The sequence below is a fragment of the Cyprinus carpio genome, chromosome A6 (genome assembly GCF_018340385.1).
Source record: "Cyprinus carpio isolate SPL01 chromosome A6, ASM1834038v1, whole genome shotgun sequence".
NCBI lineage: Eukaryota > Metazoa > Chordata > Actinopteri > Cypriniformes > Cyprinidae > Cyprinus > Cyprinus carpio.
Genome location: NC_056577.1, coordinates 30036980 through 30052003, shown reverse-complemented (window position 1 = coordinate 30052003; position 15024 = coordinate 30036980). Strand labels below are relative to the sequence as shown.

The 15024-nt window shown below is 37.2% G+C and overlaps 1 protein-coding gene across 3 annotated transcripts; it reads left to right on the top strand.

The window, feature by feature from the left end:
- The first annotated feature begins 1444 nt into the window (after nucleotides 1-1444).
- LOC109052629 (oxidative stress-responsive serine-rich protein 1-like) lies at nucleotides 1445-5553 on the top strand. 3 transcript variants are annotated; one of them, XM_042758938.1, is made up of 5 exons: nucleotides 1470-1505; nucleotides 1605-1722; nucleotides 3309-3414; nucleotides 3557-3667; nucleotides 4398-5553. In XM_042758938.1, the coding sequence occupies exons 1-5, from the start codon at nucleotides 1485-1487 to the stop codon at nucleotides 5086-5088; spliced, it is 1047 nt and encodes a 348-aa protein (XP_042614872.1). In that variant the 5' UTR covers nucleotides 1470-1484; the 3' UTR covers nucleotides 5089-5553. The 3 variants fall into 3 exon arrangements, with proteins under 3 accessions (XP_042614873.1, XP_042614872.1, XP_042614874.1); XM_042758939.1 differs by lacking the exon at nucleotides 1605-1722 and having other exon boundaries at nucleotides 1445-1505; XM_042758940.1 differs by lacking the exons at nucleotides 1470-1505; nucleotides 1605-1722 and adding an exon at nucleotides 2546-2875.
- Nucleotides 5554-15024: the final 9471 nt, after the last annotated feature.

Here is a 15024-nt window from a genome sequence, read left to right as displayed (position 1 = left end):
GCTCAGGAGGAGCTTACAGGAGCAGTTCACTTCCAGAATAAAAATTTCCTGATAATTTACTCACCCCCATCTCATCCAGTTCATGTCTTTCTTTTTCAGTAGCAAAGAAATTAAGGTTTTTGAGGAAAACATTACAGGATTTTTCTCCATATAATGGACTTCAGTTGTGGCCAATGGGTTAAAGGTCCGAATTGCAGTTTCAGCATGATCCCAGCTGAGGAATAAGGGTCTTATCTAGCGAAACAATGGGGTTGAGTAAATTATCAGGAATTTGTTATTCTTGAAGTGAACTGCTGCTTTAACAGCGCCGCCTGTGTCCTACTGGATGAGTAGAAATGAAACAACAGATAACCTCGAGACGCTTCATTAAGAGCCATAATGATTATGATTGTTACTGTTTGGTCTTTCGAAAATCAATCTTTCAAGCTATGCTAAACTGTCCCCCATCAGCTGTAATTGTGAAGCTCAGGATTCCTGATTGTCTGTAACAATGTAATGTGATATATGGGATGAAATTCAATAACATGAGGAATTTTCTGGAGCAGGAGGAACCTCCTTCCTGATTACTGCAAAGAACAGATCATCTTTTCAACACATGACACATTGCAAGCGCCGACGATTAAACATTCCTCCACACAAGCGCAAATGATTTTAACCTGCACTACAGCGCCGTCTGCAGGCCACAGCTGCAAACTACAACAGACTGTCCTGACTCTAAATGTGTATATAATATTGTACGTATAAATGGGAAACTCTGGAAGGAAGTCACTGATTACATCGGTTCTTGCGAAGTCTAGCACTAATGCCAACCATAACAAAACCACATATTAAAGATGTTTTGTTTGCGATGAAAAGCTCGACAAATGCCAAAACATTAGAGGCAGCATATATTATGTATTTTACATAATAATCTAATATATATATATATATATATATATATATATATATATATATATATATATATATATATATAAAGTTCACATCATAAAAGATCATTTCTTAGCCTCAGACTTTTGTAAATAAATAAACAAAAATAATGTCATTTTGATATAACATTATTTAACTACATATTAGTTTACATCATAAATCATTTCAAAGTCTTAGAAATCTTTAATTTGTATTTAAATTTAATTTTAAAAATAATAATATAAACAAAATGACATTACATTTCCTCCTCCTTCCTATTGCATAGCATGTAAACCATTTTTTTGGTATGGAAAAGTCCCACTTTCTAACTTAAAAATATTTGCCTTAACAAATAATTCTCTTATCAAATTGTATACTATTTATTGTCCAGCATATGTTGTCCAGTAACTGTATATGTGAACATGCTTTTATTTATGAAGGACTTTAAAAGTCTTGGCATTGCGATTTAAATGCTTAAACATGCTGGGGTTAGAATTACACGGCCCATTTCCCTTCAGACATCATTAAGTTTCCTGCAAGATCAAACTCAAACATGGAGAGAAGGGTGAGGAAAGTGGATGATAAAATGCATTGTTATGGTAAGTATTTGTGCCAAAACACTTGGTCTGTGTGTGTGAGATCCTGCACACATCCGCCACATTTAACAGTCAGAAACAGACACTGAGGTTTTATTTTAGGGCTTCCTACGGCTTTCTCCAAACATAAACTCATGCACATGTGGGGAAAAGAGTAAACAAGAACTCACCAAACTTTTTCCATTCCCCATGGATTTGGATTTAATGAGCTTTGCATCTGATAAGGTTTATTTATTTATTTATTTATTTTTTTTACAGTAATACAAGCAGTTCTTTCATGGTAGACTTGCTGTAAATTCCATCTTTATGATGCACTTTGCGTCTGGCTTCTTTACAACTCAAGGCTTCGTGTTTTCAACTGCAAACAGGCTTTGCAAGGTGTGTTTATGGAGGCCTGAGACAATTTACTTCACCACCATAAGAGGACGCCATTCAGCTGTGTGCAGTGTTTGCGTAATGATTTGGGTTATATAAAAACAATGACTGTTAGCAGAATCTCACTCTGGAGGAAGATGACATTTGAATGTTTAATACCTATTTTTAAAAATGGGAGAAAAAGTTGGAATATTTTGAAATACATTTACATGAAATACAAGTTTTTTGCATGTTAGAAGCTGCTCAGATAAAGTTGGGAAATTATTTAAAATTCACATTTTCACTAAATTGTGTTGTTAATATAACTTCCATCTTTAAATACTTGTATTTGATTTGTAAAGCGGGTTTCTATTTGATTCCCAGATACCAGTCAAATAGATTGTTATGCTTTAAATGCTTATGCCTTTTAGTGTACGAATTATGAATGTCCAGTGAGATAAAACGCGTGCAGGTTTAGATGCGCCTCAACATTATTTGTATATGAAATAACAAATGCAAATGCACAGACTTAACATTGTAGCCTACGTAATAATAAGTAAATAGAATACAATAAAACATAATAAATCTGGACGAAATATATTGCATCCTTTAATAAAATAACTTAAATCAAGGCACTACACGAGAAGCTTCTACAAGCATATCTGCTGACGTTTGTGTGTACGTGCACTACGTCATCAGGATCTGCGTTGTTGCAGAGTCACTCTGAGTGGTTGAGTGTAAACAAGAGACTAGCGAGCGAAACATCTAGAATATTGTTTATGATATATTGACTGATTCTATTATTTGTGGGTATTGATCGTGCATACGTGATATCTAGGTCGCGTTATGCTCGTCGACAGCCTGTCATCGGGCGATTTAAAGCGAGTTTTCTCACAAATATAGTCTCTACAAGCTGGCTGGCTAACGTTAGCCTGTTAGCTCTGTGAACACAGACCCTCATTACAGGAGAACCAAACTCCTGTATGTCCGGGATCTACACAAATTTGGGTCATTTGGCCGTAAGTATATTTCTCTAACGGTCTTTTTATGTTGCTATATTTTGGTCAGGCAATGTAGACACCGAATGTAAACCGCGCCAACTGGCCAGACACAATGCTAAGCTTCATAATGCGAAGTGTTCATGTGATCAGCGTTTCACAACACGGATCATAATTTGTCAACTTACATTACATTAAATTAAACTTAAATTGCAATGTTGAAATCATGTATTTTATAACATGATACTCAATTGGTTTTTTATAACCTCTATGTAAAGGTTATTACAAATGCTTGAATAAAGTTTCAGCCACTGCAGGTTTTCTTTATTTATTACAGTCCTCTAATTGTTTGAAGCCTATGTTAATGGTTAAAAGTACCTGAGTGGGTTCAGATTAAGTTATTGAGTGTGATAACTGCTATAATTGGGTTTTCTCTCTATGGTTTTGGTTTCAGTTTTAAGGCTGTCTAACATAATGGCTGCTGTGGAGAAAGTAGGCAATGAGTGTGAGGAGGAGACACTACAGACCGCTTTTAAGAAACTTCGTGTGGATGCTGAAAGGTTTGCTGTCTTTGGATTTTGTTTCAGCTAGTTTGTCTCACAAGTGAAATGGAGGCTCACTATTTTGGAAGAGATGTTTTTTTTTTTTTTTTTTTTTTTTCTTCTTTGTGCTGTCTGGGTAATTGTGTATATTCCTTTCCAGTTCCACAACTACAGTCCGCGTCTCTGAGTCTTTGGCTTCCAGACTGGTTGCTCGAAGCAGCCCCGAAGGAGCCAAATCCAAGATGAGCTCCTCGAAAGATAACTGGCTTGGGTGAGGACTGCTTTAGGATTCTAACTTATGATATAATAGTCAGAAAATCTTTTTTTTAATTATTTTTTATTATTATTATTTTTAAATGGAACAGGTTATTTAACATTTGGGGGGAAGTTTGCATACGTGTGTTTTGTTGAGTATAGTTTTTGATATGTTAGACTTTTATGGCTCGTATAATAAGATGTAGTAAGAATTCAGAGGGGGGAAAAAAAGCTAAATTTCTTTCAAACCTAAACGTGCATTTTGGTGCAGTAGCTGATATTTATAAGGCCAGAAAGTAAGATGAAATTCAGATAGCTTGTCAGTGAGATCTTTATAACAGTATAACAGACTACTTACATAAATTATAAATAAGTTGTCACTCTATATCTCACAATAATATATCTTAAGATATTTAAATGCTCAGTTTTATTATTTTTTACAATTTAAATCAAAGTCGTATCAGTTTAGTAAATTTTCATCTTGAAATATTACTAACAGTATAAAAGTTATTGAAGGCGGACAGTTTTACAATTACACTAAAAGGCCTTTTACTTGCTAAAAAAGTATAAACTATCAATCATATGACAAAAGTAGTACATTGTGAAGTTTTTCAGCGCAGTTTTGATCATGTTGATCGTTTAGAGGCCTTAAAAGTTAACGTATCAAATAGATTTAATATGATTATAAAACAATTGCTCAAAGCTATACTTTATACTAATATTTCCACCTTTATTCTTTACTACAGATGCACAAGAAAGTCATCAAGAGGAGTTGTGAGGAGCCAGCGACGTCGGCGATCAAAATCTCCGATCCTTCATCCTCCAAAGTTTACTTACTGCAGCAAAATGTCTCCCCCTCCTGAACAGCTCAAACACAAGACCCCGCCAGAGCCCGACGACACCGGCGCCGTCAAGAACGAAGTAGCATTCTCAGCGCCGTGCTCCACTGTATTCGGTGTCGTCGGCTATGAAACCCACCTCCCTTCTCCAAAGGGTCAGGAATCGCCCCTCAGTCCCAGAATGCCCTCGGATGAAGAGAGCGCTGCCGAAAACAGGCCCACTTTAGGATGTGGGCCGGGATCTCAGGAGGCGGGCAGAGGTAATGACTTTCAAACTCTGTCCAAGTTGCAGGAGGCCGGTCAGTGCCCGTGTGGGCAGCGGGAATGCCAGTGTCCTGGTTGGCAGGGGGTCGAGGTTTACTCATTCACCGGCCTTCGAGATGTGATCTCCGAATGCGAGCGGAAGCTTCCCAGCCCGCAGGACAGTTCACCCAACAGCAGAACTTCCGTTGGGACGTCCAGCTCCCCTCGCTCTTGTTCCGAACAGGCCCGCGCCTACGTGGATGACATCACGATAGAGGACCTTTCCGGATACATGGAATATTACCTTTACATCCCCAAGAAGATGTCGCACATGGCTGAGATGATGTACACCTGAAAATTACATTTAATGAAGCAAATAAAAGCATTATAAAGATGGATATTGGGTACTTTTAAAGAAAAACAAAAAAAATTAATTATTTAAATAAATAAATAAATAAAAGCTAGTAAATGAAGATGTTATCTAAAAGCAATTCTACTTTATTGTCATATTGAGGATTTGTTATGATGTTTGTCCTTTCTCCAGAACATCCAGACAACATGTGCTGACTAAGAATCATGGGAGCATGACTCATTCTGTGATTTACTACTCTGTTTCCTTTGTTTTTGTTTGATTTCGTGAATAACTGTTTTGTTTGGTTTACGTTTTAAAATTGCCAAAGGTCTATCCCAGAGACTGCAGGTTTGATTTCACTGATATATGCAAACTTACACAATGCCAAGTAATGATTCTGTTCACCATGGAAAGGATGTGATGTCATCTTATTTCTCAATAAAACTGCTTTTTGGGGATTGTTCATGACGTTTGTTGTCTTGGACGTCTTTGTTTTGCATCTTGCTGCTGCTTTAGTGCTCAAGTCACTAAGATGTTTTATTTCTACAGGAAATTAATAAAATATAATTTATATGAATGTATTAAGTTATAAAATAAATGGTTTGCTAATGGAACTTAAGTTAAATATTTTTTTTATATTAAGTAATTTTAGTGCTGTACAATACTTTGCTGTCTTCACCCATAAATGGCTTATGCGTAGCTTTAATTTTAAAGAAATTAAACATAAAAATAACAACAATTGATGGGACATAATTTAAAAGTAGTGTAGTTTTAAAACTTGCACGTGTTCATCATACAAATAACATGCATTTTTTATTTTACCTGCCTATATAAAGAAAGCTGTGTTACGTAAGGCAGGAGTTTCACCTTTAAAAGAATGCGTTTATTTGAATCGTCAATAAACTGGAGTGACATACTAATCCAGTGTTGTAACTAGTACTGCGTGATTGTGTAACACGACATTTCTGCCGTGATTTTCATCGTGTTGCTGTAAAGGCCACTAGGAGGAAGCACTGCATCATTTATATCTTCACACACTGAAGCCCTGCTCAGGTTTTATGTCAGTAAGCGATAGAGTTATATTTAAACTTCATTTCATTCTCTTCCAGTAATGAAGCAAATCAACCACTAGAAGCCAAACAGAGTTCCCTTTCGAACGTTCACTCTCGTTATGTATGGTAAAACTACTTTTTCCCTTTCTGCTGAAGCCTGATTTGTTCACGTTTGTGTAGCTGTTGGTTTGTGCAAACCAATGGCGCTTCAGCCCGCCAGAAGGGGCGGGGCCAACCGCTAAATAAGTCGGCCCATAGCGCCATTCATCAGATAATTTCTCCTTCAGCGACGAGGATCATCTCTTTGCTGACTCTTCTGCAAAAATAAGCCATAGAAGAAGCTCCAGCTCTGCACACTGCTGTGGAAGAAGCTGAGGCAGCAACGTAAACGATCTCTGCAGGCATCCGGAGCAAAAGAGCAAATTTCTAAGAGCAAATTTCAGCGTGCATTGTTGCAAATGTTGTGCCGCGAGTGTGGTTCGTGCAAGGAGAATGAATGCACGATGAAGACGGATACTGCGAGTGCGCCGCCTGCCTCGGCCGTGCCCATGCGTCTCAGAGCATGAGTCTCTCTCATTTACGCTCGCGGGTCGCCTTGTTTTATCAAGGTGATCCTCCCCGTCAGGCCCTCCCGTCTTTCTCCTCCCCTAAGAGGAAAAAAACGCAGGGCAGCGAAGTTATTGTTCTCCAGCAGGAGGTGCAAACACTGCTTGCAAAAGGCGCTGTGGAAATAGTGCCCCCAGCGAACAGTGAGCCAGGCTTTTTCAGCCTATTTCCTCGTCCCAAAGAAAGACGGCAGGCTAAGACCCATTCTAGATCTCAGACATCTGAACAGCTCGCTTATGCGCCAGTCGTTCAAGATGATTTCGGTTAAAAAGATTCTTGCACATATTTGTCCCGAGGATTGGTATTTGACCGTGGATTTGAATGATGCTTACTTTCACATCCACATAGCCCCCCGTCACAGACCGTTCTTGAGATTCGCGTTCGAGGCAGTGGCCTGTCAGTATGCAGTCCTTCCGTTTGGACTGTCCCTGGCCCCACGCACTTTTATGAAGTGCATAAAGGCGGCTCTGTCCCCTCTCAGGCAGATGGGAATCCGCGTATTGAACTACCTCGTCGATTGGCTTGTTCTAGCCAGGTCAGAATGGGAACTGACCGCTCACAAAGGGCTGCTGCTCAGTCACTTAGAGTGCCTCGGGTTGGTCATCAACCCACACAAGAGCTAGTTGTTGCCCAGATGACTAACTGTCTAGCTGGGAACGGTTCTGTAACTCTGCTGGGCCTGCTCCACATGCTGCCCCTCCAATTTTGGCTAAAAGCCAGAGTCCCGCCCCACGCTTGGCGGTTGAAGAGATTTCTGGTCAGGGTGGACCACCACTGTATTGAAGCCGTGGCCTCCTGGAAGACCACTCATCTGTTTCAGACAGGAGTGAGGATGGGTCCTGGCCTCCAGAAGGAAGGTGATCACAACAGATGCGTCCAACTCCGGGTGGAGCGCACTGTTGGAGGGCAATCCGGCATTCGGCTCCTGGACAGCTCAGTAGCGATGTTCATGGCTATGTTTCTAAAGTGCTCTCTACTCCCTTTAGAGCGCAAGTAATATCCCTATTGATGCAGGGACCGAATACTCTTTGCCCTGTTAGGGCTCTGAGAGTATATGTGGAACGTTCTAAACTGTTCAGGCAGTCTGAACAACTGTTTGTTTGCTTTGGAGGCCACCAGAAGGGTCTGCCGGTTACCAAGCAAAGACTGTCTTATTGGATTGTTGATGCAATAGCTATGGCTTACGCATCTGAAGGACTGGAATGCCCTATTGGTGTGAGATCCCACTCCACAAGGGGAATGGCCTCCTCATGGGCGTGATCCAGAAGCATTCCTATCAGTGAGATCTGTGTGGCCGCCGGCTGGTCGTCGCCGTCCACTTTTGCCAGATTCTATAATTTAGACATCGGGTGGATTCTATCTGTCTAACCTCCCATGTGGGTAGTGGTTTCTCATGCCCTCAGAAAAGCTTGGGACGAGATAATGTCCAAGTCCCTTAGGGCCCTTATTAGTGCTCTAACACTGGGCTCACAGAGCAGCATGTGATTGTTGCTTGTAGTGTGGCGTAATTGGATTCGTTCCCATACATAACGAAAGTGAACGTTCGAAAGGGAATGCTATCGGTTACTTAACATAACCTCGGTTCCCTGAGATAAAAGAACGAGCGTTATGTCACTTGCTGCACTACAAGCTGCACGAATTGATGATCGTCGCTTCATTCGAATGATCTGATGAATGGTGCTACGGGCCGACTTATATAGCGGTCGGCCCCGCCCCTTCTGGCAGGCTGAAGCACCATTGGTTTGTGCAGCTACACAAACGTGAACAAATCAGGCTTGAGCAGAAAGGAGAAAAGGAGTTTTCCCATACATAACGCTCGTTCCCTTATCTCAGGGAACTGAGGTTACGTTAAGTAACCGAAAGCGATTTCAGATAGCAACAACAGTTGCATATTAATGTATTATATAAAATAACCTGTTCCTCAGCAGCTGATTTTTGCTTATCATTTATGACAAGACAAATAGAGATCTCGTTTAAACACATAAAGAAATCTCCATGCGACCCAGAAATAATACAAACCACAACATTTGCAGAATATCCCTGTAACCAATTTTGTTTTTATTTTTAGATTTTAGGGTTGGAGTCTTGATCTTGTGGTCTGGGCCTGGGTCTCAAAAGAAAAATCTTGTTCTCTAGGTTTATACTCAATCAGTTTCAAATTAATTTGAAATTCTGCAATAAATGTATGAATTATCTTGTTTTGGTACATTAAAATGGGCATCTTCATTCTTGTACTGATGTGATTTGGCCTAGATCTGGGCCTTAAAGGAATAGTTCACCCAAAGAATGAAAATTTGCTGAAAATTTACATCGACATCTTGGATGACCTGAGGGTGAGTACATTTTCAGCAAATTTTTATTTTTTTGGATGAGTTATTCCTTTAAGTGTGGATGTAACCACAAGAAGAGCTGGACCAAATGTCAATTACTATATCAATTACTGTTGTCTACAGTTCCATAATGTAGAAGTAATCGCTACAAGAATTCATTACCTGTATCTTTTAGGATTTTGAAATAGTAAGTTTTTCTAACTGTGATGGTATTTTAGGTTTAAGGTTTTCTCTCTCTCTCTCTCTCTCTCTCTCTCTCTCTCTCTCTCTCTCTCTCTTAATAATTTTATTGTGTGTGTGGTTGTTGTGTACTACTGCAGCTTTTGAGTCCGAGACATATTTCCTGTAAAGGACAATAAAGTATAACTTAAATGTAATCATTTATGGATCAACTATTCAAACACCCATTACGGACACAAGATCTTCTCTCAGATATAAGTATGACACAAACATACAGGAAGCACAAGAGCAAGGGGAAAATATCAATTTAAATACACTAGGGGTGTCGCGATACACAGATATTGACGATAACCGTAATATTCAAAGCAACAATTACCGATATCGGGTAAAGTTAGTGTGTGACGATATACCGGTATTAGCGATAACCGCAATATTTAAAATGAACAGTTCCACGATTTAAACTGATCTTGAAAAACTGAGCGACCGCATTTCTACATAAAACTCTGTAAAATGTTAAGTTGGTCGCAGTGCCATGCACTTAATGCCTCATCTGCGGTCATTCTTCAATAAGGTTCATTAGTAAACATTAGTTAATTACACTAGTTAACATATATAAATAACATAAATAATAATGAACAATATTTCCACAGAATTTATTAATCTTAGTTCATGTTAATTTCAGCATTTACTTATGCATTATTAAAATCACAAGTTGTGTTTGTAAACATCAATGCACTGTGAACATGAACAATGAATGACTCTATTTTTATTAACATTAACAAAGATTAATAAAATGTGTAATAAATGTATTGTTCATTGTTCATTCATGTTAGTTTATGAATTACCGTTAACAAATGACATCTTATTGTAAAATGTTACCGTTAATATTTATTCATCATACTGTTGAACTTGACAGTATTTTCTCTCTTGTTATTTCATAGGAGCTGCAAAGAAGACGGAGAAAGCCAGAGTAATGCCAAGCCAAATGCCCTGCATTTATCAGTATCCTTATGTTCGTTGGGTGAAAAAGAAAAACTCAATAAACAAAGTAAAAAATAATTTGACTGATATCCCCCACCCTAAGACAGCCCTAAAATACACGTTCACCTGATTTATACCAAAATCATTCCCATGTTTACTTTTTTTAGCTCGGTGCACATGGGCCGGTCAGGTGACTTTGTTCCTGTCAGAGGGCGAGAGAGACACCCTAAAGGGCATTCCAGTGAAGCATACCCTTGTGTCTCCAACCACGTCACAGAGACACAGAGATGTTATCTCTGTAAATAACCCATGTGTTAAATGTCATGGCATAAGTCATCTCTCACTTATCTGTAACATTTTCTTTGTATTTAAACAGAAGTCTAAATCTAATTCAGTTTTTTTTTTTTCTGGTGTACTGATTTCAGTTCTGTCTTTGCTCCTGTGAGAATGACTTGCAAGGTTGTATGGATTTTTACAAAAGAGGAACTGCATCAAAGCATACCAAGAAAAGCTATGGAAACACACAAAAGAGTCTGTTGGATGTTGTCAGTCAACAAAAGCTGCCCAGCTAACCAGTTTGCCTAATAATCAAGCCTTTTGTCAATCAGATTGAAAAAACACAGGGAATTCTGCCTGGAGAACATGTGCAGCTGCTTTTGTTGTGCTGTCTGTTGTTTTGTTTGTCTGAAATTGCTCAGAGGTTTTGCTCATTCAGAGCTCATTAACTATGATGTTTCTCTTAAAATTCTTTAGGAGAAATAAAAATAGGTACCAACGAAACACTTGCTATTTAGAGTATAGAGCTATAAATGAATATGCATAGCAGCTCTGATGATTTGGGAGAATTCAATGACAATTTTTTGAAGTTCATAATGTGACTTTTTATTGAAGATTTTTGAGTCAAATTAAATCACAGTTTGAGAATTTTAGGTTTATGAAACTAGTGGAGATAAGTTATTTTCATTTAATTTTAAAATAATTTCAAATTGTTACAAATTATTATTATTTTACCAAGTTATTTTTTATAAGTCTCAAGTCTCAAGTCTCATTTATTTATATAGCCCTTTCTACTACAACGTAGACCAAAGGACTGTACATCTAAAAGCGAGGAAACATCAAGAAAAAAACAAAACAAAAACAAAATATAGAATGACAAAGTCAAGAATGAAAAGAAACAGAATACAAATACGTTTTCACACGAGTTTTAAAAACATCAACTGACGGTGCAGATCTTATATCAGGGGGAAGAGCATTCCACAGTCTAGGTCCAACGACAGAGAAAGCTCGATCCCCTTTAGTTTTAAGACGAGTTCTTGGAACAAAGAGCAGTAAAAAATTAAAGGACCTTTGAGATCTACCAGAGTTCATAAGCACCAAATCCTTGATATATTCCGGGGCCAACTCATGAACAGCTTTATAAACATATAACAAAACCTTATACTGTATCCGATATTTCACAGGGAGCCAATGAAGCCTTTTCAAAACAAGTGTAGTATGCTCCCTTTTCTTAATACCAGTCAGGAGCCTCGCTGCCGCGTTTTGCACCAGCTGCAATCTTGAGATAAGAGATTGACTAATTCCTACATATAGAGCATTACAGTAATCCAAGCGTGTAGAGATAAATGCGTGAATCACTGTTTCCAGATCAGGAACCGACAAAAAGAATTCATTTTCGCAATAGTCCTTAACTGATAAAAACAATTTTTTTACCACATTTTTAACCTGATGGTCAAACATAAGAGCAGAGTCAAAAATTACACCTAAATTTCTTATTTTAGGCTGAACGTATGTTTCCCATATACCTAGAAAATCAGCCAAAAAACAATCATCCATCTTCATCCCAAAAACAAACACTCCAGACTTGCTGGCATTTAACTGCAAACAGTTTTGCTGTAACCAACTGGTCATCTCCTTTAAACAAGCAACCAGGGATAAATTAGGACTAGATCCTCCAGCTCCAATCGGTAAATAAATCTGAATGTCATCGGCATATAGATGATAAGATATACCATATTTCTTGTAATTTTGTCATTTTGGTAATTTTCTCAGGAAAAAAATCAGGTGACTTTGACAAAGATCTCCATTTGTTCTCCATTTATTTTTCATTGTGATCTTGGAGAAACAACTGAGATATTAAAGAGATATTTCATTCATTTATTGTTCCTCCGTTATGCATAATAACATTTTTGTGGTTCGTTGGTTGACAGTTCAAGTTCACACATTTCTAACAATCATGTATTTCAGATACATCTTAACCTAAAACCTGCCATATTAAATAATGGTCAAAAAATTTTTTTTTTAAAATTAAACTTTTTTTAAAAAACTTTTTTTTTTTTTTTTTTACTTTATATAAAATATATATAATTTTTTTTTTTTTTTTTTTTTTTGCATATGTGTTTTATGTTTTGATACATCAAGCTCCTATGGCTCATATAGTATGATATAGTGAGAATAAGGAGCTCAAACTCAGCCTCAATTATATAAAATAAGATCTTTATAACAGGATAGCAGATCCTTACATAAATATCAGTTATCACTCTGTATCTCCCAATAATATGTCTTAGTAAGATGATATTTAAATGCATAATTTTATTATCAAACTATAGTTTGAATGCATTTAATGCAATGCAATACACTGATGATGAGAGATGGACAAATAAACGTTCCTCAGAAACCTGATGATCAAAGTTGATTCTCACAATTTAACATAATTTTTCTAAAAATTGACATATGGATAATCAAGTAAACCTAAGTTGCTTCAGTCCGGTAAGTGTTCATCTTCAAATATTACTAACAATAGAAAGGTCATTGTTATGTATATACTTCAGTAAAGATTTCACAGCAACAAAAAACACATGAAGCACATTTTTTCAATTACACCAAATCCTTTCACTTCCTAAAAAGTATGAACTATCAGTCAGATGACAGAAGGCATATAGTAGATTGTGTACAATAGGTTTTTCAGCAAAGTGTTGATCTTGTTGCTTATTTAGATCCCCATAGAAATTAGCAAATCAGAAATTATACAGTAGGTTTTATAAGTTAGGAAATGTTCTGCTGTCACTCACTGACTGGTTCCTGTAATGCATCTGTGTTGGTTTTGTTCAGACTTGTCTCCTCACCTGTGGTCCCCCTCACCCCCGTTCATGTCCCACCTGGCTTTGCTCTCTTTGTATACTGGAATGTTTGTACTTGAATCCTGGCAGTATTCAGTCACAGACTCAGGAGAGGAATGACATTGTTCTGTCCTGGTGGGGTTGCGTCCCCCTCTGGAGACTTTTTCCGCTCTTTTTTTCATGCAATATCAGATGTTATTTTTTTAAGTGGCTGCACAGATTGCCTGATGATGAGATTTTAACCAGTGACGGTTGAGGGTAATTTTAATGAGGCATTAAATTATTGCACTTTCCTTTATGGCAGTAATATGGAAATAAATTAAATACTTAGGATAAAGGGTTTAAAAACATAAGCAGTAGTAACCATGGTGCTTTTCACAGCAAGATCTACTAATAATAAAAAGAGACTTTTTACAATGTTTAGATGGACTTTTTGACCCCAGCTACTTTTTCCCATGGTTTAGGATGGACACTCATATGGAAGTGTTTAGGGCGGCACAGATATAGCGGGATCCTGTCGCCACTCAACCCACAGCCACCCTCAGAGGGGCATGATCCTAGCAACTGGAGGTCAAAGTTCAGCAGAGCTGAGTAAAACTGGAAGGATCCAGATCTCAACCCTTATGAAACGCTCTGATAAGTCTGTATGTGTTTTTTAAAGGTTCAACCACTCAAATCAGTTTTTTGTAAGGTAGTTCACATGACATTATTTATAATTATATTTATTTTTATTTTTACCCTGGCATGTTCCCTTGCAACATTAAAACGCATTATAAATTAACCATTTTAGTATACTAATTTTTGAGTGAAAATGGTTTCTGCACCATTTTTTTTTAGCCCAGCGTGTCTATTTTCTAAAAGCTAAATATTTTTTTCTTTTTCATTAATCTGTTACATTTGGATGTACACTGTAAAAAAAATTTATTTTTTTTTAAGTTGTAAATAAAAGGTTTTACAAGAAAATACTATTTCAGACTTTCGTCTTAAAAATGTCATGTTTAATTCAGTGTGTTAATTGCCATTTTTTTGTAAATAATTGTGAAATTTACTGGCAATTTTTAAGTGAAAATCACAATACTGAAGAAAAGATGTCACAACTTTTACATTTTAACTTCTGTTTTCTGTGACACAATATATTTGTAGCAAGTGTCACAATATTTGAAGACTGCAAAATATTTTCATTTAAAATATCTAAACATTTTATTAAAATAAATTGACTTTTAACTGTCCCAGTTATGAAATTGTTCTAGTTTTAATTGTAACCTGATTAATTTACTAGATTAACAACCATTCAAAACACCCTAGCAACTGCTTAGCACCCACACCAACCTGGCAACCAACCTTAACAGCCAGTTTATTCAATGTAAAAATGTACAAATCTAGTTGAACATGAGATTGTTCAATTGTTGAATAATTTTGAATAAACACGTTAACATAATGCTAATAGAACACTTGCTCATCTATTTTGCACTATTTAATCATATTTACATTTATGCATTTAGCAGATGCTTTTATCCAAAGTGACTTAAAAATAAAAGAAGAAGGGGGTTAAAGGGGTAAATTTATGTAACTTCATGTGTCTCATATTTACTGGTATACTCAATAATAAACATTAAACCGTTTTGAACTGCTGTCTATTGTCTTTTAAAGTGCTTTCCATTTGTGCATGTGGCA